This window comes from Sciurus carolinensis, chromosome 10 (assembly GCF_902686445.1).
Source record: "Sciurus carolinensis chromosome 10, mSciCar1.2, whole genome shotgun sequence".
Classification (NCBI taxonomy): Eukaryota; Metazoa; Chordata; class Mammalia; order Rodentia; family Sciuridae; genus Sciurus; species Sciurus carolinensis.
Window position 1 is genome coordinate 82,743,190 of NC_062222.1, and position 26,429 is coordinate 82,769,618.

Consider the following 26,429-nt stretch of genomic DNA (forward strand, 5'->3'; position numbering starts at 1 on the left):
GCATTCAGTGCTCAAACCAGGATAGTCCCAGACAAAACCCAAAAGACTGGTTATTCTATGTCCTTAAGAACCTTTCAAGAGGTTTGTGAGATTAAAACAATATTTGTCATAATACTTATTTTTTCACTTTCATTTTTACTCAAGTATAGTAGAGTTTTCCAGAGTCTACAAGAGGAGTGATATTGCAACATGTAATTTAGAAGCAGGTAGGAGAATCCATCTGTCTTTTATTTGGTCAGACAGAAAGAGATTTGCAAACATAAATCAAGGACATTCTTCCTTCTCATTGCATTTTCTTCATTTTGAAAAGCAGTTATTTTTCATAAAAATGGTTGCTTATTTTGCTGGGTAACAGACTAAATATTTTTCTTTTCTTTATTGGTGCATCTTAATTATACATAATAGTAGGATTCATTATCCAAATTTATACCTGCATATAACATATAATTACTTTTCTTTTTAAATGAAATATTTCATAAATTCCTGTTTTAATTTCTAAAACAGTAAGTATCAGGAAACATAACCAAGTAAACAAAGGCTCTCTGGTGCTCTCCATAATCTTAAAAAAGCATTAAAAGGACCTTAGGACTGAAAAGTTTGAGAAACACAATTTTAGAATATTTTTACCTGGAAGAAGGAACTTTTATTTCATTCATCAGATCTTTTAGCAGTCCATGGAACCAGAAATCCTTGTCTTCATTCTGTTCCCTCAGTGTGACCATGCTGCTTCCCTATGTCCTTTTTGGTCATTTTTCCCCGCCCCATGGTGCTGAGGATTGAACCCAAGGCCTTGTGCTTGCAAGGCAAGCACTCCACCAACTGAGCTATCTCCCCAGCACCCCCTATGTCCTTTTCATGCATGTTGAGTAATGGAGGGTCAACTCTGTTTACTTTGGTTTGATGTCACTCCACTCAGAGTAGCCAAGGCCATGAGAACTCTAATGGAACAACAACCCTTTTGTGGGGACACACAAGGACAGAAACAGTTCTATCAAACCAAACATCTAAAAAAATTAATGGAAAGTATCTTATAAATAGTAAATGTACTTTTGTTCCCTCCAAACTACCTTCATTTTGCCATTGCTCCTGTTAGCATATTATACCTGTTGTTAATATTAATGAATATAGATGCTCTACTTGATTCCACCTAGCAGATGTAAGACTGGGAAATTTTGATTTCCTTCACCTTCTGTTGGGGGCTGTGCCATGTGGGCTGTGTCGGGATGGTGCCTGGCGGCCAGCCGGAGGTTGTTTTGATCACATCAGCAGGGAGGAGGTTGAGTAATATAAGCACACCCAGGTGATTTATCATTGGCTGTATTCAATTAAGTCCATGCACACAACGCGTGCACAGGTGTTCCCGAGTGCTCCTGCTCGGGCCTGCTCGTTTTAACCTTTGCCGTGATAGGGCAGCTGGCTCCTGGCCTGATCTCAACTGGCATGGCCCTGCCCTCCGCCTCCTGGAGGGAATATAAGTGGGCAGTAGGTAGAAGGAAGAATGCAGCAGCAGCAAGCAGAAGAAGCAGAGATAAGAAGCAGCAGTAAAAAGAAGCAGCTAGCAGAGAGAAGAAGCAGCAAGCAGTAAGCAGCAGGCAGCGGCAGAAGGCAGATCGTAGAGCGGAGAACTGAGAACACACCTCTAGGTCGTAGATCACAGATCGCAGTACATGGGATGCACCACTAAGAAGCACCTCAGATAGATAGCACCTAGTTCACAGGACGTAGGACCTACCTCTAAGAAGAAGCGGCAGAACTCTAAGAAGAAATAGATCTCTGATAAGCGTAGAAGCCTGTCTTTCTCTAAAACTTTCTCTATAAGCAAAGCCTATCTTTCTCTCAAAGCTTCTCTTCCTCTAAAATCAAGCAAGCCTCTTTTTCCTCAATAAGCTAGGGAATAAGCAAGCAAGGAAGCAGCACAGGAATAGAAGTAGTTTATTTCCAGTCCACCTCCAATAAATACCCACGCAATTGTTGCTGCAGGTGGTAACAAATATCCGTGGGATTGTTGCTGCGGGCGGCGACAACTTTCTGCATTGGGTTGGTGTTAGTAATGAAACTAACAGGACTCTGCAGAGCTGAGCATGATGCTTCTGTGCTCATAGAGCACTGGAGGATTGGCTCATAGTGGTCAGTGTAGAGACTTGACTGAGCAGCTTTGGAGCTGGTGAATATTTTGACTGCATAGCCCTAGTAGAACATCTTCTGTGTTACCTTGCAGCCTAAATGCTAACCTGAGGTTGATGAATTGTGATAGAAATTGGACTATGATCATAGCTATAAAATCCTTAATGTCTACTCGGGACAGTATAGATGCTTGGGCAAAATATAGCTATCTGATCATCTTTGTGTTGCAATAAGTTGACGTAGAGCGACATTGGTAGTTTTAGAATATTTTAGGAAGTTGATTGACAAATCTTTGATGCAGTTAATTTTGGTGGTGTGGATTTCATGCTGATTCTTATAAAAGAGACTAAGTTTCTTTCCCAAAGATTTGCCTTCCCTGATGAGATTTAGTGAAGAGAAATTATTTCTTTGTAAATTGTTGTAAAATATCCAAGTTACAACTTTCAGCTCTATTTGGTTGCCATATTGAAGAATGTTCCTTAACATGAATAGTTTGGACAAACTAGATATTTAAAGAACTTTATCTATTCAACTTTTATCTATTATCTCCTAAGTGCCATATACTATCTTGAAGGAATTGGCAATACGGAATTCAGAAGTAAATACATATTTTGAATACAGAGTTCATAATAACTATATCCATAGGTTAAGCAGAAGGCACAAAATTTTCCATGTCCAAATTGTGAAATATAATTTTTTCCAAAATGGAAAGTTTTTTGTTTTTAATATATGTTCAATGTAAAAACTCAGGAAATGCCCGGCATGGTGGTTTACACCTGTAATCCCAGGGGCTTGGTAGGCTGAGGCAAGAGTATCACGTGTTCAAAGCCAGCCTCAGCAATTTAGTGAGGCCCTAAGCAACTTAGCGAGACCCCTGTCTCAAAATAAAATGCACAAAGGGCGGGGGATGTGATTCAGTGGTCAAGTACTAGGTTCAATCCTTCAGTACTAAAACATTGAAATACAGTAAATAACTAACATCAGTTACGTGGCTACACAGCTTATCCTCATTATTTATGGATTATTTGCTTACTTGATAAAATTTATTCATAGCTCCAAGATAAATGCTCAGGCACATTTCATGGTCACACATAGCCACAAAAACTTTAAGTCACCTAAAATATACATGTCTCCAGCTGAGGTCAAACAAGGTGATAATCTTTCTTGTTTTGGTTCCCATATTATAAATGAGTATTCCTTTTGAAGTCAGCTTAGTGCCAAATTTTTTCCAGTATTGTGCTTTTTGTTTGTCAGTTTGACTGTTTAAAATGGCTCCCAAGTGTGGAACTAAATTCTGCCTGGTAATCCTAAGTGCAAGAATGCTATGATGAATCTTAAGGAGAAAATACATGTATTAAATAAGCATTGTCCAGGCATGAGAAGTGCTGTTGACCTTGAGCTCAAAGTTAATAAATCAGCAATACATTTCAATGAATGGTATTTAATATAAGCATACTTAAAACAAGGTCAGGTATTGATGGGATGAAAATGCTGTTACTGGATTCTTTCAGGAATCAAACCTTTTATATTCCCTAGGAGCTATGGATCAGCATTTGATAGTTTGGTTTTGGTGGCAACTTCTAGAACACAAGTACTGCAGATAATGAGAATCAACTCATTGGCTTACACTGGTCAATATGGATACTTGACTGAGTAGCTTTGGATCTGGTGAATATTTTGATTACACATCCCTAGTAGAGTATCTTCTGCATTAACCTTGCAGAATCATGTATATGTCTTTTTTAAAAATATTTTTAGATGTTGACAGACCTTTATTTTATTAATTTATTTTTATGTGGTGCTGAGAATCGAACTCAGTGCTTCATACATGGTAGGCAAGCACTCTACCACTGAGCCACAACCTCAGCCCTCATGTGTATGTCTTTTAAAAGATTTTTGTAAACATTTATGCACATGATTTTTTAAAAAGTGAAATAGGGGAAACTGTACATGTCATTTTGCTGTTTATTAAACATCAAAGCTCAGCATCTGTGCATCATGATAAAATACACCAAGAATCTAATTCTAGTGTGACTGTCATAATTGATTTACATATCTCTATGTATTGTTTCCACTTTTACTCTATTTTCAGAAGTATCATAATAAATAATCATCTTTCATACATGTAAACTTCCTAGGAGAAGCATACTATCTGAGATTATGATATTAAAGGACATTCTAGCACCAGCATGCAATTTTAATAAATTTTGTTATAGAACAAAACCATGTTTGTGTAACATTTCATTTTAATACATCAAATTTGGGGGAGGAAAGATCAGGAGGGATAAAATATATGAAACATACTGAACTCTACCTGATACACAATAGATCAACAAATGTGTCTATTCCAAATAAAGATGATTTAGCCTCATATTTAATGTGCCAGAGCCTAGGCTTGCTTTGAAGAAAGGAATAACTTTTTTGGCAATTTGCTGCCTTCTTCTTTTAGAATGGTAGACATTAATGTTGCATCTCAAAACAAGAAGCAGTGTACTAGGTGGCAACTACAGAGCAAGGGTGAATATAGAACGAAACAAAGAAAACTAGAAGTACCTATCCTGGGAGCTTGATGATGGACACTTGCCTTTAGTACTGAACTTGCAGCTGGAGGGATGCTTGAGACCTTAATGCCTCTTGCAGCCAGGGTGTGGTTCTTGATCAGAAGCTGACATTAATAATTAGGATCAGCTTTGGTTAAAGCTTATTTTTTCCACATAAGAAGATCATCAGGAAAAAGAGTGTATTTTAGTCCTGTAGACTGTTTTGGGCTGACTCAGCCACACAGCAGTCCTATAAACAGAGGATCCTGCATTGAAAGAATGAGAACTGAGAACTGTATGTTCTTTGCCTTCCAGTTGAAGTGGATGCAATGCTGTTCCAATGCAGAACTAGCTTTTGTTAACTTTAAGAACTGGATCTATTATGTATTTCCTGAAAATATTATAAATGCCATAAATATTCTGAAGTACATAAAACATTTGGCATGTAATACACCTTTTTTCTTTTGGTTTGAGCTTAATATAATGATTATTTAGAAAATATAAAAAGGAAAAACTCACTGATCAATTTTATTATTGTTCCTTGTTGCCATCATTATAAAATGAGGAAAGTGGGCTCAAGGTGATTTGCAAAATCACTCTCAATCCTAAAGTTGTTTTTATTAGTTCTCTTTGATAATTATTATTGTCATCTCTATTTAAATTTTCAATGAGGAAGAATGGTATAGTTGTCAGGATCCTGGCAAGGAGCAATTACATTCTTTAATGGTTTAACTGAGCCAGGCACAGTGGTGCACACCTGTAATCCCAGTGACTCAGGAGACTGAGACAAGAGGATTGCAAGTTTGAGACCAGTCTCAGGAAATTAGCAAAGCCCTAAGCAGTTTAGGCCTTGTCTCAAAATAAAAAAATAAAAAGAGCTGAGGATGTGACTCATAGTAAAGCACCCCTTGGTTAAGTCCCCCTGCCCTCCCCCAAAATAAAGTTTAACTGAGAGGATTTTCTTGAAGGGACTGCTTGCAGAGTTGTGGGCAGGCGTAAGAAAACCACCGTGGGATATGAGACACTCAGAACCTTTCAAGAGCAAGGCATTGCTACTGTCACCTGACAATAGGGTCAAGGTGGAGAAATGGCATTAAGGCCAGAGTGATGGAAAGGTCTACCCAAGGGAAAGACAATGCCACTGTCCGATCCCTGGGTGACAGGCAAAGAAAGTAGAAGCAAATACTCACCGTCTCTCATGGAGGATGCTGTGGGAGGATTTCATGATCCAGACTAAGAAGCAGTGCATATCACTCCCACCCACATTCCACTGGCTAGTATTTGGATACACCCAATTGCAGAGAAGACTGGGAAATGCAGATCTGTGTGCCTAGGAAGAAGTGGAAAACACAAGTATTGGTGAATTGCAGTAACCTCTGCTACCGAGGGTCAGAAATGACTCCCAACTTTCTTCTGGGACACTTGGTGGACTGTGGTTGGGACGGTGTCTTGGGTTTTCTTCTTGATTGTTAACTTCTTTATCATTTAATGTCTAGCTTTTCCTCTCATTATATTTGTTTTTCATAGGCTCTGTCTTGGTTAGAGTACACAGATCTTATGTATCTCCTCCTTCCATTTCTCTCTTGCAGATATCTCTCTTTACTCTGTGTTTTCTTCATAATATTTATCACTTTATCAAAGTACAACATTCACATACCTACTTACTTATTTATTGCCTTCACTATACTTTACACTTAATGGGGTAGCAATTTTCATGTCCCTCACTATATAATAGTTTCTGGAACAGTAAATGACAGTAGGGATTCAGAAATAATTCTTCAGAGGAAAGTGTCAGTGGATCCCATGACCATGTTAGCCTTCATGTTATAATTCTTGCTTCCCAGTTCTGTTCCTGCCTCATGGGTGTTCTATGGCTTTGTTTGTCTCTTTCCTTACAACGTTTACTATATTGTCTCTAGTTTGATCTGTGTTTTGCTTTTTGGTTGTTTTATTTAGTCTAATGAAATAAATCTCACTGATGGAAACAAAAGCCACCCTAAAGTCATAACTTCACAACCCATGTTCCATAGTCCAGTTTCCTTCTGCGTGGTTACTTTATCATTGTTGTTGCTGATGTCTTTGAGTTCCTTTGCAATTGGTCCCACTCACTTACTGTTATAACATCTTGCCTCATCTCAGGATTGACCTTCTATTCCAGCATGGATTTTCCCTTGAGTTCTTGTAACAGTCTCGGATGAGTTGTCTCTATCACCAGACATTCCTTCACTTAGTTCTACAACTTGGAACTGTTAAAATGATTCGTAGGATCAGATTTTGCCATCGTTCTTTGGGTGTACTTTCTCTACCTTAACTCTCACTTCATTCCTCCAAGTTTTATTGATATGGAACAAATCACCTGAAACAAAGGATATAAAACAATAGCTCTTTTATTATGCATATGGATTTTTTTGTGTTAGGAACTCAAAAAGGCTAAGCGTGGGTGACTTATCTTTGCTACAGAATGTCTGTGTCATCTGGGAATTGTTTAAAAGACTCAGTGGAGCAACTGAGCCTTGGGCAACTCTGGAGGCTTCTTCATTCATTTCAGGAGAGGGAGGCTGAGAGGGAAGGTATCTTCTCATTGAGCTCAGAAGTAATACTTCCACCACATTCATTTGGTTCCAAACCAGCCAGGAAACTGACCTGGATCAATAGGCCAGCTTAGTACTCTCTCTCTTAATAAGGGAGCCTTAAATTCACTCTGTTTAACTCAATGAGTTCAAAATGCCCTGAGGCTTATTCATTGTTGTCCTGTGACCAGAAGCATTGCACTCTCTGGGAATTTATTAGAAATATTGACCCTCTGGCCATTGAATGAGAATCTGCATTCTGACAAGATGCATTTGCATTTTAAAACTTAAGCAACACTTCCCTGTAGACAGGCACCCTGATATGGGCTTTCCATAGCCATCCAGCAGGTGAAGGCATGCCAACTTAAGGGAGAGTTGGACTGGTCTGGAATGAACTTCTATCTACAAACAGAATTTCCATACTTTATGTCTGCCATTACTAATTTTAACTTGGTTCATGTTGATTGTGATCTAGCTTATCTTTTAGGAGTGGTGACTCTCTTTAATGTGTATCCTCAAAATAGATATAACAATTTCAACTTTAATAATTATCTATCACTAATATCCTCGAGGAAGGTTTGGATCAACCATGTACTTTGGTGTGTATAATAATGTTATTTTGAATAATTTGTAAGATAATAAAGTTAGGGCCTTTGGGATTTTACATTTTCCTTAAACTTTTCTTTGATTGTTGGAATTTGTGAAACTTTGTACAACAGCTTATAGTTGGCAGATATTTATTTTCTGCTGAATGAAAGAATATGATTCTTAGGGGTTTTTTTAAATATAGTTGTTAAACTTAAGATATCTTGAGTCATTTTGGAAACTCATAAAAATCTGAGAAATGTATGTAGTATTTATTATATCTGACTCAATGAGTATTACATATTTTAATAATTATCTTGACTTTAATTCATAGATTCCATTTATTTATGTTTCCTTATGATTTAGTCATCTTAAAATTTGTTTTTGAGTAAGAGAATAAGTGTAGAAAACTTCATTTTGATTGGCACATTATTTTAAAGCACTTTTTTCTTAAATGGTAATTTCCAGAAAACTTCTGTTTGCAGCACCAGCAATGCTGGTTCAATTGTAGATTTCTAATACCCATCCCACTCCGTCTGATTCAGACTTTCTGGAGTTTGGAACATGGGAAAAGATCTGAAGTTGGGACCTAAATTCTTTGAAATGCTAAAGTTTGTGACCTACTTTCTTTAGGAGTTAATTTATATTAGTCTTACAATCATATTTCAGGTCATTGTGGTAATAAGTAGGTCTTGGGAGACTGGCAGGGGTGCAGGTTTTTCAAATTTAGCTTTCCTTGGAGCTCTAATATTAGAATGTAATTTCAATAAAAGAATAATTGATTTGGAAGGTATCTTAGAGATTACCTGAATCAAAGTCTCATAATTTTTGAGATGATGAAACCACCTCACAGAGTTGAAATAAATGTAGAAGTCATTTGCTACTTATTAGCAAAGCTGTGATCAGAACCCAAATCCTGTGTCAAGCAAGCCGGTGTCCCTCCTTTAAGCTAAGACTTGGCAGGTTCATCTTATCTTTAAATCTGGCAGTTATGTATATTTATAACAAGATCATAAAGGAAATATGTAGCATTTAATCATAAGGGATCTATTGAGTATATTAATCAAGTTAATGTTTACATGTGTGATATTATCTGGGCTTTATCTAATTTAAGTCTACTTTTGGAGATTTTTCTTGTATATTCTTATAAACCTTATGACTCAGTAAAATTCCTAGGTAAATTCCTTACTATGAAAAACTCAAAGATACACTAGGGATTATTTATTCTCTTTTTGTAAAAGAGCCAAAGTTTTCATAGAATGAATAAAATATTTCATATAGCATTAATTTCATTAATGTTAAATACTTAAGAAAAGGATTTTACTAAAGAGTTTTAACACTTTCTGAAAATTAGTATAAGTAAAACCTTTTCCTCACCCTTCTCCAAATTCAATTCACTTCATGCCTTTCCTCCTTTGCTTCAATTCTTATGTCCCCATCATTTTCCCTGTGATTGTACAATCATAATAAGTTTGGGCGAGCCATAGTATCCATAATTTGTTTTAGGGGTTTAGTTAATGAACTGACTTTTAGATGACAAAGGATACTTAAAATTGTTGCATAATTTCAGTTTTTCAATTTTCTATTTCCTTCCACAAAAGAAAAAAAAATTCAAATTCATTTTCTGTGCTTAACATCTTTTGGTATTTTACTTTTCTTTATAGAATTTTTGAAATAAACTTATTTTGACTATTGAGGCACAATATACCAGGCCTGTATATTAGGGTTGAGGGGGACTAACATGGGTTTTACTTGCAATAAAGGGCAGAATGCATCCTCATGAGCTCACCTGTCTCTTTGCCTCTCATTTGTATTCTATATTTCATCTTGCTGACCATCAGAATTTTGAGCATAGACTTTGGTTGGATCAATCTTTTTCTTTCGTATTCCCTGTTTTTCCTTCTCTTACTGTATCTTCCAGCTTTAAGCTGCAGATTGATTTTCTTAACTCATTCACTGTGCCCTCTTAAGGTATTGTGAGAGAACCCTGGTCAGTTCATGCCTGTGCCTTAGCTCTGTTTCTCATGATCTCATTTGGCAAGGGACAGAGAGGTCCACTTAGCCTCCACCATAATCAGCTCAGTAAATAGGGCATTTCCACAATTGTCTATGTTCATCAGCAGCGGAGGCTTGGAAAGAACATTTGACACTGACATGGGGAACATGGTAGAATTTCTTGGACTCTACTCTCTCATCTCAATTGAGAAGCTCCTGCAGCCTTCAGCCTAGTCTATTTCCAGTTTCATTAAGAATTGTAAAGGGCAGTGATAAGGTGGGAATGTCCTGTGTGAGAAGTAGGGTGGGAAGGAGGTAGTACCATATCACTCGAGGCTTTTGAAAATTGCCTCTGTTAACCCTTTCACATCTGTCTGACTTCTGATCTGCAGAACTTGAAGATAATTCATTTATATTATTTTAAATCCTTACATTTGTAGTGATATGTTATAGCAACAATATAACATATGGTAGGGCTGATACTTTTCCCAGTCACTTTACTTTGTCTTTAGGAAGAATTGAAGTGGAAAAAAGCAGAATGTGTGACTGCTCTGATATTTTTTATTTGATTTACTTTATGTCTTATGAAGCAACAATAGGTAATAAATAATAGGAAAAATGCCTCTTTGGGTCAGACTTGTCTTTTTTAATGATTAATGAAATTATAGCTTGTGTATGTGCATTTATTAATGTAGATAACTAATAACATAGATCAAACATTCAAAATAAAATACATTTTACATATTTTATATTTGTGTGTACATTGTACATTATGAATCACTAAGAAAGAAAAGCAATACTTAGGGTTATGAACTGTCACATGTTGCCTAGAATGATAAAAATGATCATTTATACATCTTTAGTGTTTCAGGAATTCTCGTATTTGTGTAATATTGGGTAAAGATAAAAACTGTTAATAGGTTTTATTTTGTAATTTACAGATTTTCAGAAAATATTTTCTTGTTTCAGATCAAACTATCATGTTGTTTTAATTTTAGCATAAAGTAGAGGACACACAGTTCATCTAGCAAGTGTTCATCCATTCAATATGACAAAAATATGTGGCAGTTTATATGCAGTCACACAATAAGAAATTGAAAGTAGAATAAGACTGAAAGAAGAGGAAATAAGAAAAGGAAGAGCTAAGAGAAAGTTCCTGAGGATTTATGGTATGAGTTTGTCCTCAGGGAAGGGTTAAGATTTGACTCAGTTTTCTCACAGTTACTGATTAGTTTTATAATATACAGTGTTTATGACTAAAATGGATTGCTTCTTAGGAGAAGTGAAATTATTTTTGTTACTGAAGTCTATGAGTTTTTTTTTTTTTTTTTTTCTTCTGAATTCTCACACAGCAGACAGCATGATGTGAAAGAGATCTCAATAACAGCGTCATTACAGTGACAAACTTCCCAGGGCTCTTCTTGTGTAATCACCCCCATTTTAAGTCAGTGTTTTAACACTTTGGTTTCATTGAGCAAAAACAATCCTCTTAGGTTTTCAAATAGCTGTGGCCTGTCTTTTAATGGAGATCTGCCAGGTAGAGATTAGAAAGACCTAGAGGAATTAGACTGGATATATGGAAAACCCAGAAGCCTTCAGGAAATCTTCCTAAAATTTTGTTTCTTGCGACATGTATTTTGATAAGACATAGGCAGCTGAGGACTAAAGTTTATGCTGTCTAATTAAGGGACTGAAATGGGGATGTCCAAAGTCAAAGTTCATACTAGGCAAGTGCTCTACCTTGCTTTGCAGAGACAGCGTCTTGCTCAGTTGCCCTGTCTGACCTCAAACTTGTGACCCTCCTGCTTCTGCCTCCTGAGTAGCTGGATTATACCACATAGCATTTTTGTTTTAAAGTTTAGTATTCCACCCATAATATATGCTGCCTACAAAGCCTGTTCACTCCCTTTATGGAGGGGATTCTGCAGATATACTTTTAGTGTTATCAATTTGCAAGGGATTATGTTAGGTTGCTAAATTATGTTATGATTATGTTAGGTTGTTAAATGCTACTGAGTGAAGAAAGCATCCCAGAGGCATGGGTGGATGCTTTAGTGGAATGCGGGCCAAACCCAAGTAGAAATCTGTTTTTTTAATCAGATTTGATTTTTGGGTTCAGCTGACATCTTATTCAGTATTTCTTAATTTCTAGGTACAGTTAGCATCATATATAATTATAATGCAAGGTTGGCAGTGTTAAGTACTATAGAAAGATAAAATGCTGGGTATTCAAAAGATGTAAAAAGTTCTTCTGGTTTTGCATTAAGGGAAGCTTTTATGGAAATCAGTGACATGGCTTAGGAGATATTTTAGCTACCTCTGAATTTTCCTAAACTCTATCTGAATGCCTCCCAAGTAACTAAGTTTCTTTAATCTCAATAGAAAAATGGCATTTTGGGCTTACAAATATAGCTTCAAATCAGCACTACTCACTCTACTTTCCAGCCCGTTGCCACCATTTCCCCTCGCTAGGGCCTTCTCTATAGAAAATCTGGGGTTACTATTGAAGTGCCTCCTGGAATTCAGGAGAGGTTTAGAAATCATATAATACCATCTGTCCATTCTAATGATGTCATAGGAACACGACAACATTGTTTGCTTGGTACATTGATAGGATAAGTGTTTGAGGAAGGAGCACATTGGAAGGGTAGGTACCAAAATATATTTTCATGGAACTTTAGTGAACTAAGAAGTCGTTGTTATACCAGTAAGGTATGATGATGGTGTTTTTTGAATATGATACTTACAATTATTCTCTCACACACACATTATTATAACATTATTTTGGTATCTTTTCCAGACAAAGTTTATTGCTTTTCTATGTTATGATCTAGTATAAGACTACAATTAATTTATCACAAAATGATGAAGTTTTAGCTGAGTTATATACTATGCATTTTGTGCATATTTCTTTTTTTTTTTTTTTTTTTTTTTTTAGAATTTGTAAAGTATTTATGTATTTTTTATTTATTTATTTATTTATTTTTTTTTACGTTTACATAGGGTAATGATGTTTATTATATTTTTCCCCTCCCCCCCACCCCTCCCACCCCTCCCACCCCTCCCACCCCTCTTTTCCCTCTACACAGTCCTTCTTTCCTTCATTCTTACTGCTCTCCTTAGCCTAACTCTAAACCTAACCCTAAACCTAATGCTAGCCCCTCCCACCCCCCATTATATGTCCTCATCCGCTTATCAGCGAGATCATTCGTCCTTTAGTTTTTTGAGATTGGCTTATCTCACTTAGCATGATATTCTCCAATTTCGACCATTTGCCTACAAATGCCATAATTTTATCATTCTTCATTGCGGAGTAATATTCCATTGTATAAATATGCCACAGTTTCTTTATCCATTCATCAACTGAAGGACATCTAGGTTGGTTCCACAATCTGGCTATGGTGAATTGAGCAGCAATGAACATTGATGTGGCTGTATCTCTGTAGTATGCTGATTTTAAGTCCTTTGGGTATAGGCCAAGGAGTGGGATAGCTGGGTCAAATGGTGTTTCCATTCCAAGCTTTCTGAGGAATCTCCACACTGCTTTCCAGAGTGGTTGCACTAATTTGCAACCCCACCAGCAATGTATGAGTGTTCCTTTTTCACCACATCCTCGCCAACACCTATTGTTGCTTGTATTCTTGATAATCGCCATTCTAATTGGGGTGAGATGAAATCTTAGGGTAGTTTTGATTTGCATTTCCCTTATTACTAGGGATGTTGAACATTTTTTCATATATCTGGTGATTACTTGTACATCTTCTTCTGTGAAGTGTCTGTTCATTTCCTTAGCCCATTTGTTGATTGGATTATTTGTATTCTTCGTGTAGATTTTTTTGAGTTCTTTATAGATTCTGGAAATTAGCGCTCTATCTGAGGTATGGTTGGCAAAGATATTCTCTCACTCTGTAGGCTCTCTCTTCACATTTCTGATAGTTTCCTTTGCTGAGAGAAAGCTTTTTAGTTTGAATCTATCCCAGTTGTTTATTCTTGCTTTTATTTCTTGTGCTATGGGAGTCCTGTTAAGGAAATCTGATCCTGAGCCAACAAGTTGAAGATTTGGACCTACTTTTTCTTCTATAAGATGCAGGGTCTCTGGTCTGATTCCGAGGTCCTTGATCCATTTTGAGTTGAGTTTTGTGTAGGGTGAGAGATAGGGGTTTAGTTTCATTCTATTGCATATAGTTTTCCAGTTTTCCCAGCACCATTTGTTGAAGAGGCTATCTTTTCTCCATTGCATATTGTTGGAACCTTTGTCTAGTATGAGAAAATTGTATTTATTTGGGTTTGTGTCCATGTCCTCTATTCTGTACCATTGATCTACCTGTCTATTTTGGTACCAATACCATGCCGTTTTTGTTACTATTGCTTTGTAGTAGAGTTGAAGATCTGGTATTGCAATACCCCCTGCTTCGCTCTTGCTACTGAGGATTGCTTTAGCTATTCTAGGTTTTTTATTCTTCCAGATGAATTTCATAATTGCTTGCTCTATTTCTGCGAGGTACATCATTGGGATTTTAATTGGAATTGCATTGAATCTGTATAGAACTTTAGGTAGTATAGCCATTTTGACGATATTAATTCTGCCTATCCAGGAACATGGGAGATCTTTCCATCTTCTAAGGTTTTCTTGAATTTCTTTCTTTAGTGTTCTGTAGTTCTCATTGTAGAGGTCTTTCACCTCTTTTGTGAGATTGATTCCCAAGTATTTTATTTTTTTCGATGCTATTGTGAATGGAGTAGTTTTCCTAATTTCTCTTTCTGAAGATTCATCACTTATGTATAAAAAATGCATTTTGTGCATATTTCATGGGATGCCAAAAAGACCTACCCAGTTCTGTTCTCCCTTTTTAACAAATTTGAAAACTGCAGTAAAATGACTTTTAGGTGTCACAGTTAAAAATGGAATGCTTACATGGTATAAATTTTTTTAGAATATCTGGCCTAGAATTTCCAAGGATACCTTAGTAATTTTTGAAAGAACATTTTAAAATGTCTTTAGACTGATTTTTTTTCATCATAACTCAAGCTAAATACAATTTAATCTTTTCTTGGTGACTGATGTTTATTATTATAACATAAAATTGGTCTTTTACATTTCTTGTAGGACTTAATAGTTTGTAAAAAAAAATTCATAGACATTATCTCATCTGAAACTCTCACACCCATTTTTCACATTTACCATTTAGACTCTGATGAGGATTAGGAGGCCATCTAATCTAGTAAATTTAATAAGGGCATCAATATCCCTATGAGCATCCTTCCTACTGAATTAGGAGTTTAACCCATGAGATGGCTTCTTCAGTCCTCAGAGGCTATCTGACTTAACTCTGGATTCTTGGCAGTGTTTGAATTGAGCAACAGAGCTGGAAGAGTTGACCAAATGAGAGGGGAATTATGCAGCTGACTTTTTAGCATAAATAATTGTTTTATAAATATCCCCTCCAAAATGCTGACTAGAAATATATATGAAGAATTAAAATCAGATCTTTTAAAAATGTGCTTAATCCTGGTTTGAATAATAAGCATCTTCTTTAATAAATCAGTGTTGAGGCTGGGCGTGGTGGTACTGACCTTTAATCCCAGTGACCTGGGTGCCAGCCTCAGCAATTTACAGAGGCCCTAAGCAACTTAGTGAGACCCTACCTCAAAATGTTAAAAAAAAAAAAAAATCAAAGATGGGGTGAGTGGGAATACCGTTCAGTGGTAAAGTGCTCCTGGGTTAAATCCCTGGTTCTACCAACCCCTGCCACAAAAAAATCAATGCTGGAAAATAATTTTGGAAATATTATATTATAATGTAATATAATATTATATATATAAAACATACAGATTATATATATAATATTTCTTATATTGTTGCATAGAATTAGAATGGTAAATATGGAAGGATTTGTGTCATAAAGGCCAATTTATTAAATATTACCTTGATATCATACATAAATGACATTAAAGATGAATTAAAAAATGATCCTGTATGTTTAAATAGAATCCCTTAGGAGCATGTGTAATCTTATGTGTGAAATTTCTAAAACTTCCAAGTTATAACTTAAAAGTCGTTAAGTTTCTGGCAGCACTATTTCTAATGCTCGTCGTACCTAGAATGCCATGGTCCTGCCTTTTTAAATTTTATACACATCAGGTTTTATTCCTGGAAGTCACTCATATGTAATAAATATATCCTGTGAAATAAAACTATGGGGACCCAAGGACAGAGTGTGAGGTATTTAATGTTAGGGTGTGACAAGGCATGGGCTTAGAAAACATTCCTTCGTTGATGGTAGCCACTTAGTTAATGCCTTGAAGGAACAAAGACAGGACAGAGTGAAGGGGAAACTGAGGAGGTCTATTGGGATAGTTCCAGTGAGTCTAGGCCCCATGTGGTGGAGCAGAAAGAGCAAGACAGAGAGTTAGAGCAAGCCAGAAAAGTAGACAGGGCCAAGCCATCTGGGGCATTGTAGGTCATTGTTCAGAGCTGAGATTTTAGGAATTTTCTAGGTGGTCATTTCCTAACATTATGTGGGCATTTTCTAAGGTTTTCTATTCACCTTCCCACAAATCTCTTTATGAACTTTTATTCTTCATTTCTTTTTCTTAATTTTAAATTAAAGTAATTAAACAATGCATGATAACAAAAAAAAAGTTCATTTCTTTTAACAGTTTTAGTTATTGCCTCTGAGAAGACACATTTCAAATCCAATGTATTTGTGGTTATGGGCACTTCTTTGAATCATAGTCCTGCATTTTTCCATTGATTGTTGAGACATTTCAACACGATTTCACATGAACATGGTTAAAACCAAGTGACTCATCCACTTCTTCCTGCCGTCCTGCTTTCTCTTTTGGCTTTTCAGTTTCCATGAATGAAAGCATTAGTTTCCTAGTCATTCAACTTCAAAATTTAGGGGAGATCTTGGATTGCACCCTTCTCTTTTCCTTCATTCTTCCTTCTTCATTTTTTCTTTTTCATTCAGAAATTATTCATTAAGAATCTGGTTTGTGCCAGGTACTGTTTTAGACACTTGGGACACAAAGTGAACCAAATGGACCAAAAATAATTCCAGACCAGCAGGGGGGCTGTGAGACCAATGTTTGGTGAACAATGAACTTGGTAAGTTGTTAGGCTATCTGGAAGGTTAGAGGGTCTATGTGGGTGGAAATAGTAGAACCAGGAAGAGCCTGGTATGCTAAGCTGGGGAAACAGGTGGGTAGTCAGGTGTGCTTCTTTGATAAGTTAAACATAACCAAGGACTTAGAATAGGTATATGAGTTTGGCATGTGTAGTCCCTGGAAAGAGGGTTCCAAGTAAAGAGCCAGTGTAAAGGCCTTGAAGAGGGGAAGGACATGTCTGGGGCATCCAAGGATCTGCAGGGAGCCCTGGTGACTGGAGGGGAGGTGGCAAAGGTAGAGTGAGAGAAGAGGTAGCCCTGGAGGTGGGAGTCAAAAATCAGGGAAGGAACTTGAAGCTACTTTGATTCCCAAGCTGAGTGAGAAGGGCAGCTATTTCAGGGTCCTGAGTAAATGAGCTTACAGTTTAAAAGGCACCCAAAAATTTTTTTTTTCTCAAAATTACACAAAAATTTGTCTCTTCTTTCTCTTTTCCCTTTTCCCTTCCCATTGCTACTTCTGCCACCTGGACTGTTAATTTGGCATCTTGTTGTCTAGTCTCCCATCTGTTTCTTAATCATCAGAAAACTGAACACTGAGCTTTTTTCTAGTCTGTGTGATCATATTTTTATTTTTCCTGGATTCTCCATTTCTACTTGTTGGAATGAGCATTCCAGGTAATATTCGTCCTCACATCCTTGTTCCCAGAGCACCCCAACACACTCACCCATTGTCCTCAGGTGTGCCGTGGACTTTAGACCTCCGCTTCTACCTGAACTATCTCACCGCCAGTGCCTTTTCTCATGTCACCAGCATGGTGAGCCTCCCAAATTTGGAAAACTATCCTTAAGTCTCTAAAATTCTTTATCCTTGCATTTATACCATCATTCATATAGTTTTTCCATCAAAAATTTATTGAATGCAAATTTTCTTCCAGTAATTGTACTTACGGGTGCTTAAGGATTCAAAGACTGATTAAAATGAACATGTTTACCTCAGGAGCTGATAGTACTGAGAGACAGAGAAGAATAACTATTAACATGCATGTAAGCACAACCCTGAAATTTACACTAAGGACCATGAGAAAAAGAACATATTGCTCCGAGTCAGAATGGTTGGCTTAGATGGTTCCTGATTTAGATGTAGTACCTAATATCTGTGGGGCGAAGGAGAGAGAAAATCACTTTCAGAGAAGTACCAGGTTAAGAAAGTGTGGCATGGTGGGAATGGGGCTCTAAGCAGAATAAATAGCATTGCAAAGGCTTGGGGCTACAAGGGACTTGAGATTATCAAAGGCAAAACAGAACTGCACCAGGGTTCTAAGTCCGGGCCTATGAGTGCAGCCAGAGTGTGCTTCTCAAGGCCAGAGGGCAGGGCCACATAATGCAGTACCTAGAAGGCTGTGGTAATGATTGTGGTTTTAAGGGCAATGAGAAGCAATTGAAGGGTTTTAAGCAAGAGAGTGACATGAGCTTATTTGAGGTTGAGACTTCCATCTGTTCATCAAAATGTGTTTGCCTCTTCTCCCTGGGCATACAGCCAGATTTCATTTCCTGGCCCTCTTCACAGTTGGCTGTGAGCCACGTAACTGTATCCCATCCATGGAGTACAGAACTTGTAAATATCATGACTAGGGCTGACTTGTAAAAGTCTCCCCGTGGCTTCCTCCTTTTTCCCTTGCTGACTGGGCAGACTTTGGACCCATATTGAAATGGGAGAGCCACTGTCAGACTGAACTCCCACATCTGAGTGGAGCAGAACCCAACCCAGCTGAGTGGAGCAGAACCCAACCCAACCTATCCTGTCCTGAGTCTTCAAATGAGCAAGAAACAAGCAGCACTGATGTTTTGAGCCTTATGTGCCCAGTCCATTTGTTAATCACATCCTCATTAGTTCAGATTGATACAGTTATTCCAAAGGTCAATTTTGGTAAAGACTTGTGAACAAGAGCAGTTGCCAAAGTGAAAGTTTGTTACAATGTGTTCCAAGGAAATTTTGGTTGAAATAGATACTATATAGAGAAATCATTGTCTCCTACTGATATTCTGCTCTGTGTAGTGAGATTATTAAAGGGAAAAAAATCTTACTTCATTTGTTTCTCAACTACAGTATCATATCACTTACTTTATGAACTTTCTGTAGCACACCCCACTGAATACCTTTAGTCATGTATTTTATTTTTTCTACTAGATTTAATCAACTAGAGAGCAGATGAACTATATCTTATATTTCTCATTTCTGTGGTATCTACTACAGTACTTTGTTTAAGGAACTATTTTCATTAAGCTTTGCTTACAGTAATAAATAAAAGTGCTGACTCTTAGATTTCTTACCCATTGAGTTATTGGAGATCATGCACCCAGTGTCTTACTTTGTGTTGTGTTGCTGTAACAAAATACATGACACTGCATACTTTATAAAGGAAAGAGATTTATTTAGCTCTGGTGACTAGAAATTCCAAACAGCATAGTTCCAGTGTTTGATAAGAGTCCTCGGACCTGGCTCACTGCATAGCAGAGAAAGCAGAATAGGAAATAGCTAGGGCCAGAGAGGGCCAAGCACATTGGGTACCTCACTTGATAACAATCTGCTTTCTTGAGAACTATATTGATTCTCCCAGAACTACATAAACATCTCCTGAGGGGGTTGCCCCCTGGCCTATTCAACTTCCAGTAGACTTGACCTCTTAAAGACCCACCACTGTTAAATGCTATTGCATTGGGAACCAAGCTTCCAGCACATGAGCCTCTGGAAAATACACTCAGACCCTACCTAGCACCCATCTCTTGCTTATCACTGATGGTGCCTTAACCTGACTTAAATATACTTTGCTTTAAGGAACATCTTAAGGAGGTGTTTGGTTATATTAAATTTTGTTTTACCTGTGATCTAGTGGGGAACGTAACATTATGGGGCCTGAAAGTTGAGTGTTTACCTAGAAGGTATGGAGAAGTGTTTTCAGAAGGCACACAGGCTAATCCTCCCTGCTCTCCTCATTACTTTCAAGTGGGTTGTGCATTGCTCAGAGCTGCTGCTTCAGTTGTTCTATTTCCACCCAGAGTCAGGAACTCATTTGGGAAAATTGCTAGAATCTATGAAAAGTCTCAATGTAGTGAGTTTTTGTAACCCAAATGAACAATGATGAACATGAACTAAGGAAGCATCAGTGGAAACAGAAGGGTGGGAGAAGAATGTAGAAGACTACAAAACATGGCAACTGAATGGATTTGGGGTCAAGAAAACATTAGAATGATGACGAATAATGAAACACCCATGCAGATTGTTTTAGTCAGCTTTGTGTTGCTGTGACCAAAAGACCTGACAAGAACAACTTAAAGGAGGAAGGTTTCCTTTGGCTCACAGTTTCAGAAGTTCAGTTTATGGTTGGCTGACTCCATTGCTTTGGGTCTGAGGTAAAGCAGAGCATCTTGTCAAAGTAATTCCAATTTACATACTAACTCATTGCTTCCTCAACTTTGTTTTCAAGTAAATCTGTTGATTTTAAAATTAATAATACATGTTAATGTATATGGCCTTCAAAGTGGAAGTATGAGCTGCAACTATTTGACTTTAATGTGGTTTTGATATTTAAGGAGAATACATTTACACAAAATCATTTGTCTTCAGCTATAGCACTGGATATAGTTTTGGTACTTTCTGAATAATTGAAAAATGAAGTCGGGTTGGAAAAAGACAACCAGTAGAGAGATGGAAGGAATGGGAGAGAAGGATAGGTTTTTCAGGGTGAACAGATGTGGCTGAAGGGAAAAATGTGGTGTGGTGTGTGTGTCTCTGTGTGTGTGTGTAATCATGAAGTTAGATTAAGGTAGGATAAATGTGAGTTAAAAAAACATACTTAACCTGCATGGACAACAGCTCCATGATAGATTATGGGAAATTAGAGATGATTTTTGGGTTTATTTGTTCCATAAGATTTCTTTTGTGGATCAGATAATATGTGGAATATATAAATATGCATCTTTTGCAGTCTGAGGAAATATATACATAGTATGATTTTTCTTATTCTTACCTTATGTAAATTTTGTATTCTACCTCATATGAATTTTTTTCACTCCTGTCATACATGACTTTATACCTTATGTAAATTACTGGTACTTAATGGGTTAACCATTTTAAATTTATAACCAAATGTCGAAAGAAAAAACATAGTTTTCCCAAGTTATATTCTTGCCATTTAAAAAGATACACTTGTGAGCTGAAAATGATAGATGCTTCCTTTTTTAAATTAACATTTTATGCTTTCTCTAGGCTGGAATGATAAAAAGTGAGAATGAAGAGTATTTCATTGAACCTTTGGAAAGAGGTAAGCAGATGGAAGAAGAAAAAGGAAGGATTCATGTTGTCTACAAGAGATCAGCAGTAGAGCGGGCTCCCATAGACATGTCCAAAGACTTCCATTACAGAGGTAGGCATCTCTGATTAGGCTTCATAATTAAACATATTAAGGTATGATGAAAACAACCCTCCTGTCAGTCCAGACAATGTGATTTTCATGTGCTCTTGTATAATGTGTAGGTGGCAAAAGAACTTTATTTATATATTGTGAAATTTGACATCTTTTTAAAATGCATGAGTATATTATTTTATTCCAGTGTATTAGTGTATTCCCAATATATTTTCATGATTTCTCTTAAAAGTTTTAAAACTTTTTTAACTGGCTTATGTTAAAATTTGAAAATATATTGATTTCCAGAAATATGTGTTATGCATTTTTAGTGTTATTTTTATAAGACCTTAAATGAGATATATAGGCATGACAGAGATCTGTGTTTTAAGACTAGAGTGATGTGTACATTTGAAAATAATTATGCTCTTTGACTTTAAAGATTGTTTTGCAAAACTTTTTACTACTTGAAGGAGACATAAGTCAAATTTTGTAGAAGTTTTTCTCAAAATAGACTGGAACCCATAAAGTGAACTAAACTATGACACATGAAAATTTTCTAGTTTGTTTTGTCTTAATGAAATCTGAAAATAAATTAATGTTAAGGAAATAGTCTTATATGTTACTTATAGAAATTTCCTTTATGGCAAAGAAAGGAAATTTAGGAATTTACATTTTTTACCAAATCTCCAAAATCTATATTTCTTTTGCTTGGTCAACTTTCTGAATTAAGGAAATTTTCTTGAGGAACACATGATGGGTATCCATACAATTTTAATTAGAGCATTAATTTGGCTTATAAAATTACCTTTTGAGAGTTTCTATGTAGATATTAGTTTGATTTTCAGATGCCACCAGCTTCCCTTCATCTGCTGCACTAATGGAATGGTACACTTTAAAAGACATTTTAAAATTAATATAACCTGAGCATTTTTGAGCATTTTCTGTTTTGAAGAAATAGGATTGTGTTAATAAATGCAATATTATGAAATGTGTGCTTAACTTAGTCACTCTGGTGTAACAGAACTGGAATGAGCTGCACAGGCTCACTTTGAATAATAACTGGGAAACCAGATTGGACACTGTGGCTATCCTCCTGTTTGCTCCATCTGTCATAAAGATAGGTCCACCAGGATGTACTCCATATCACTTCCTGAAGGTATCTATTTCTGTAAATATTAGTCCTAGTACTTTTCATTACAATGATATTTATAGAAAGGAAAAATTGGTTTTTCTGTGAAATAAGAAAATTGCAAGACATATTATTTTAATACCTATTGTATTTTTAGATAATGGAATAGGGAAAATTTTATAGTCAGGATATATAACTTTAAAAGAATCGCATGGGATTAAGGAAAATTGGAACCGTTATTGTAGGAAATTAAAAAATATCAGTTACAGTAGCATCAACATACTCCATTTACTATAAGGGTTGTTTGTAAGAATGCAGACACTGAAGACTATTTTGTTCTTCAGTCATGAAAAGAAGATTCCCTTACAGTACAGTTGGCCAAACAGTAACACATTTTGGAAAGGATTTTAATTTTCATTGGCCATGGGTCAAAAATAAATGGAATTCCTTTGTTAACTCTCAATTACCTTAAATCTTGAACCAAAATAGAGCCCCTCAGTTCTCTTAAAATGTTCCAAGATGAACCTTAATGCAAGCTTAATGATTTTTATTTTCTTACTGATGAAGTTTTGATTGAATTGCATTGTAGGTGACATCAGTTTACTTTCTTTGAGAGTCTTAAACTCTAACTACCACTTATCAAGGGAAAAAAAAATTCCAATTCAGGAGTTTAACTACTAAATTTCTCATATTCCTCAATTTCAAGATGTTATTTTAGTAGACATATAAGGTCTTCAGTGAGTTATAATAAGAGGGATAAAATACCTAAGCTAAGGCTTGCCAGGAAAGAAATGCGTTGAGGACCATGTCTTTGTATTTTTTTCTGACAGCAAGTCATCAGGAGGAATATTGATCATAAGCAAGCAATTCCTGACCCTATGGAGTTTTCTTATTGGTCCCCTGTGCATACTCTGTTGTATTTTGTTAGTAGTCATAGTAATTGTCTGGCTATATTTCTTGCTTTGATAGTTTTAGCTGCTCAGAAGTGCCACAGATTTAGGTTTTTTAGTTTGTTGCAAGTATTCTAAATTAAATCAGATTAGGACCTGAACTGGTGAGTAGTGGAGATGACTGATGGAGCCAGATCGAACAGAGATAGAAATAAACACTGAAATGGAGAAGGTTTTTCGATGGAGAAGACCTTGGGGGAGGGGAGAGAAGTCAAAGATCACTCAGAATTCTAACCTGAAAGACTAGAGAATTCTTTTTCCAGAATTAGGGTATCTACAAACAGCAACAGAAAGAGGTTTGTTGAAAGACAAAAGGTGGGTGTGATTTTGGAATAAACTTGAAGAACCAATGGAACAGCAAGGAAATTGAAAAACCGCATAGTGTATTTTCATAATCCTGTCCTGGGGCATTACATAAATGACCTTGTATGCCTTAGATACCTTTGCCATGGGGATAGGTGGGGATTAACTTGGGAGGCAGGTGGCAGGTATTGACTTGTGGAGGCTTGGAATGTTTCTGCTTAACTTTCTGCTCTCTTGTTCCCAACTGTGTTACAGAATCTGAAGGTGAACATTGCAAAGTACTGGGGGTACATGAAAGGTATTTGTTATTTACCACTATAGGTGAGGAGGACACTATGCCCTAAAATCCAAAAATAACACTTGAACAATATATACATATATATATATATTTACCACACTCAGGAACCCTAATGTCTTGTTCTTGGTCAGATGTAAATGTGTATTTTCATTCCCTATCTCCTAAGGATATTCCTCTGAGTTTCCAAAAAAAGTAATAGCTTTGAACCCACTGACAGAATGTATGATGCATTTCAACAAGAGGAAAAAACCCTCAACCGATTCAATGCATAGCAGATTTCTCTTTCCTTGACTCTTAATAGGAAAGTTGTATTCTGTTGAGATATGTAAAAATTTGAAGAGCTGTTTAGAAATCCACTGAAGTAACTAGTAAAATCAGAGATGCTGTGCTCTGCTTTAGAATGACTGTTTCAAAAATGAAATCTAAAGCACTTTTACATCTGACAGTGAACATCCTGGTCAGTACAGAGCTAACAGGTGTTCATTACATGTAGAACAACCAGTTTCTGGCACCATCCTTTAGTTAAACAACAAACATAAACTCGTCATGCTTAGGATGAAATAACTGGTTCATCACAGTGGGAGGGTTTAATTTGCTTCTTTCTCTGATGTCTGCTCTAGGGGTATGGAAATCACATCCATTTTTGGCATTTCTAGTTTGGACAAAATTATTTCCTACTTGGCTCTTGTTTTTGAAATTTTAATTGCTAACAACTTGAACTCAAAGTTCACCTTCACTGTTAAATTAATCACTTGTCTAAAACTCAGATAAAAAACTGAACATACCCCTGACCATCTCTCAAGAATGCTTACACTTCGTCATTAAAAGCTCATGTTAGGCCGACTGCTTCTGGGGGAGGTGAGGCTGTGCTAGCATGACATCATTCAGCTTTTCATATTTTTTATTTAATCCCTAGGCCCTTCAGCTTCTCCCCTCAAATTACAAACTATTCATTCACCAGAAGCTTTGTGTTAAAGTAATTTTTGTAATTACTTCCTACCAGCGGGAAACAAGGAATAGTAGGCCTTTATCTCCCAGCTTCCTTTCAGTATTTTCATTTTCCTGCAGGAACCCAAGTGCTTGCGTGGCTGGTATGGTTGTCATGGTGCTGTGAAGGAGTGTCTTTGTCCCAGGTGGGAAACATGGAGAAGTCAGAAATGATTTAGGAGTTGCTCCTGGTTGCTGGGGAATGGAACCATGAAAGAAGAAGCAGAATTCTGGGAAGAGTGTTTTATTTTAGAGATGCTGCAGTGCCTAGGTGCAGAGCCTTTCCATGAATGCACAGATATGTGCCTAGGTGCTCTAGGTCTTCATACTGGGAAGTCCTTATGACCTGTTCCCTGATCAAAGAGAACCTTTGGTGGGCTTTGCAAACCACCATGAAAAAAATCAAACAGTAGAACTCAATTTTAGCAAATGTTTTCTTAGTAAATGAAGAATGAAACATAATATTTCTACAATACTGAGATGTCAAATACCACTGTTCCTTTAGTTAGGTGTTAGTTATGAGTCATTCATAGCTGCAACAGTGTATCATCTAATCTAAGGATCAGTCATTTGTCAAGGCTACTTCTTTTGCATTCACATGGAAATCCTAATCATATGTATGGGATTTATTTTTAGATATATTTAGTATATTTCATGGTCTGGGTATTTATAAGAATGACTGACAAAAATGAAGACTCTATGGAGATTGCATTATTACATTATTAATCATGAAACAGTGATAGTTAAAGGGTTTGCAGATATGAAACCTAAAGGATAATACATTTATTTTCTTGCATGTGTGAGGTACTTGGTTTGATCCTTAGCATCACATTAAATAAATAAATAAATAAATAAATAAAATTAAGGTATTGTGTCCACCTACAATTCATATATATGTAAATATAATACATATATAAAATAAGAAATATATGACATATATATACATAATACATAAAATATATTTAAAATAAAATTTAAAATGTATAATACCCATATTTTATGTTATAATAAATATAAAATGTATAAATAATACATATATAATAAAATAAAAAATATGTACGTAAACAAGACACCTACTGGGCCTACCTGTCCCCATGTGAACAATCTCAGTTAAAGGAACTTCTTATGAAACCTATAGACCAGGATTAATGTGTTACAAATGTAAGTCCACATATTTTCCCAATAAAAAGTTGAATATAGAAATATACAAGCGATATTGAGACTTCAGGGCTCTGGATTACTTTTAGTTATTAATGGAGTTAGAGAATTGGAAGGTAGTGAAGAGAAATGGTAGGCAGTGAATTTATGTTAGGGTAGAAAGCTCATTTAGGTAATTTGAACCAGCTCTTGATTCATAAATGAAATGGTTGCCTGTTTAGAAGCAACTGTGTTATTGATTCACGAGGGAGCAGTTCATACCAAGAAAAGGCTTT

The 26,429-nt window shown here is 36.4% G+C and overlaps 1 protein-coding gene across 1 annotated transcript in view; it reads left to right on the top strand.

The window, feature by feature from the left end:
- Nucleotides 1-26,429, top strand: part of Adamts3 (ADAM metallopeptidase with thrombospondin type 1 motif 3) — a 270,571-nt gene that overhangs the window by 112,784 nt on the left and 131,358 nt on the right. The window contains exon 4 of the mRNA XM_047566569.1: nt 21,191-21,347. Coding sequence (XP_047422525.1) covers nt 21,191-21,347 — 157 coding nt within the window. The remainder of the gene's footprint in view (nt 1-21,190; nt 21,348-26,429) is intronic.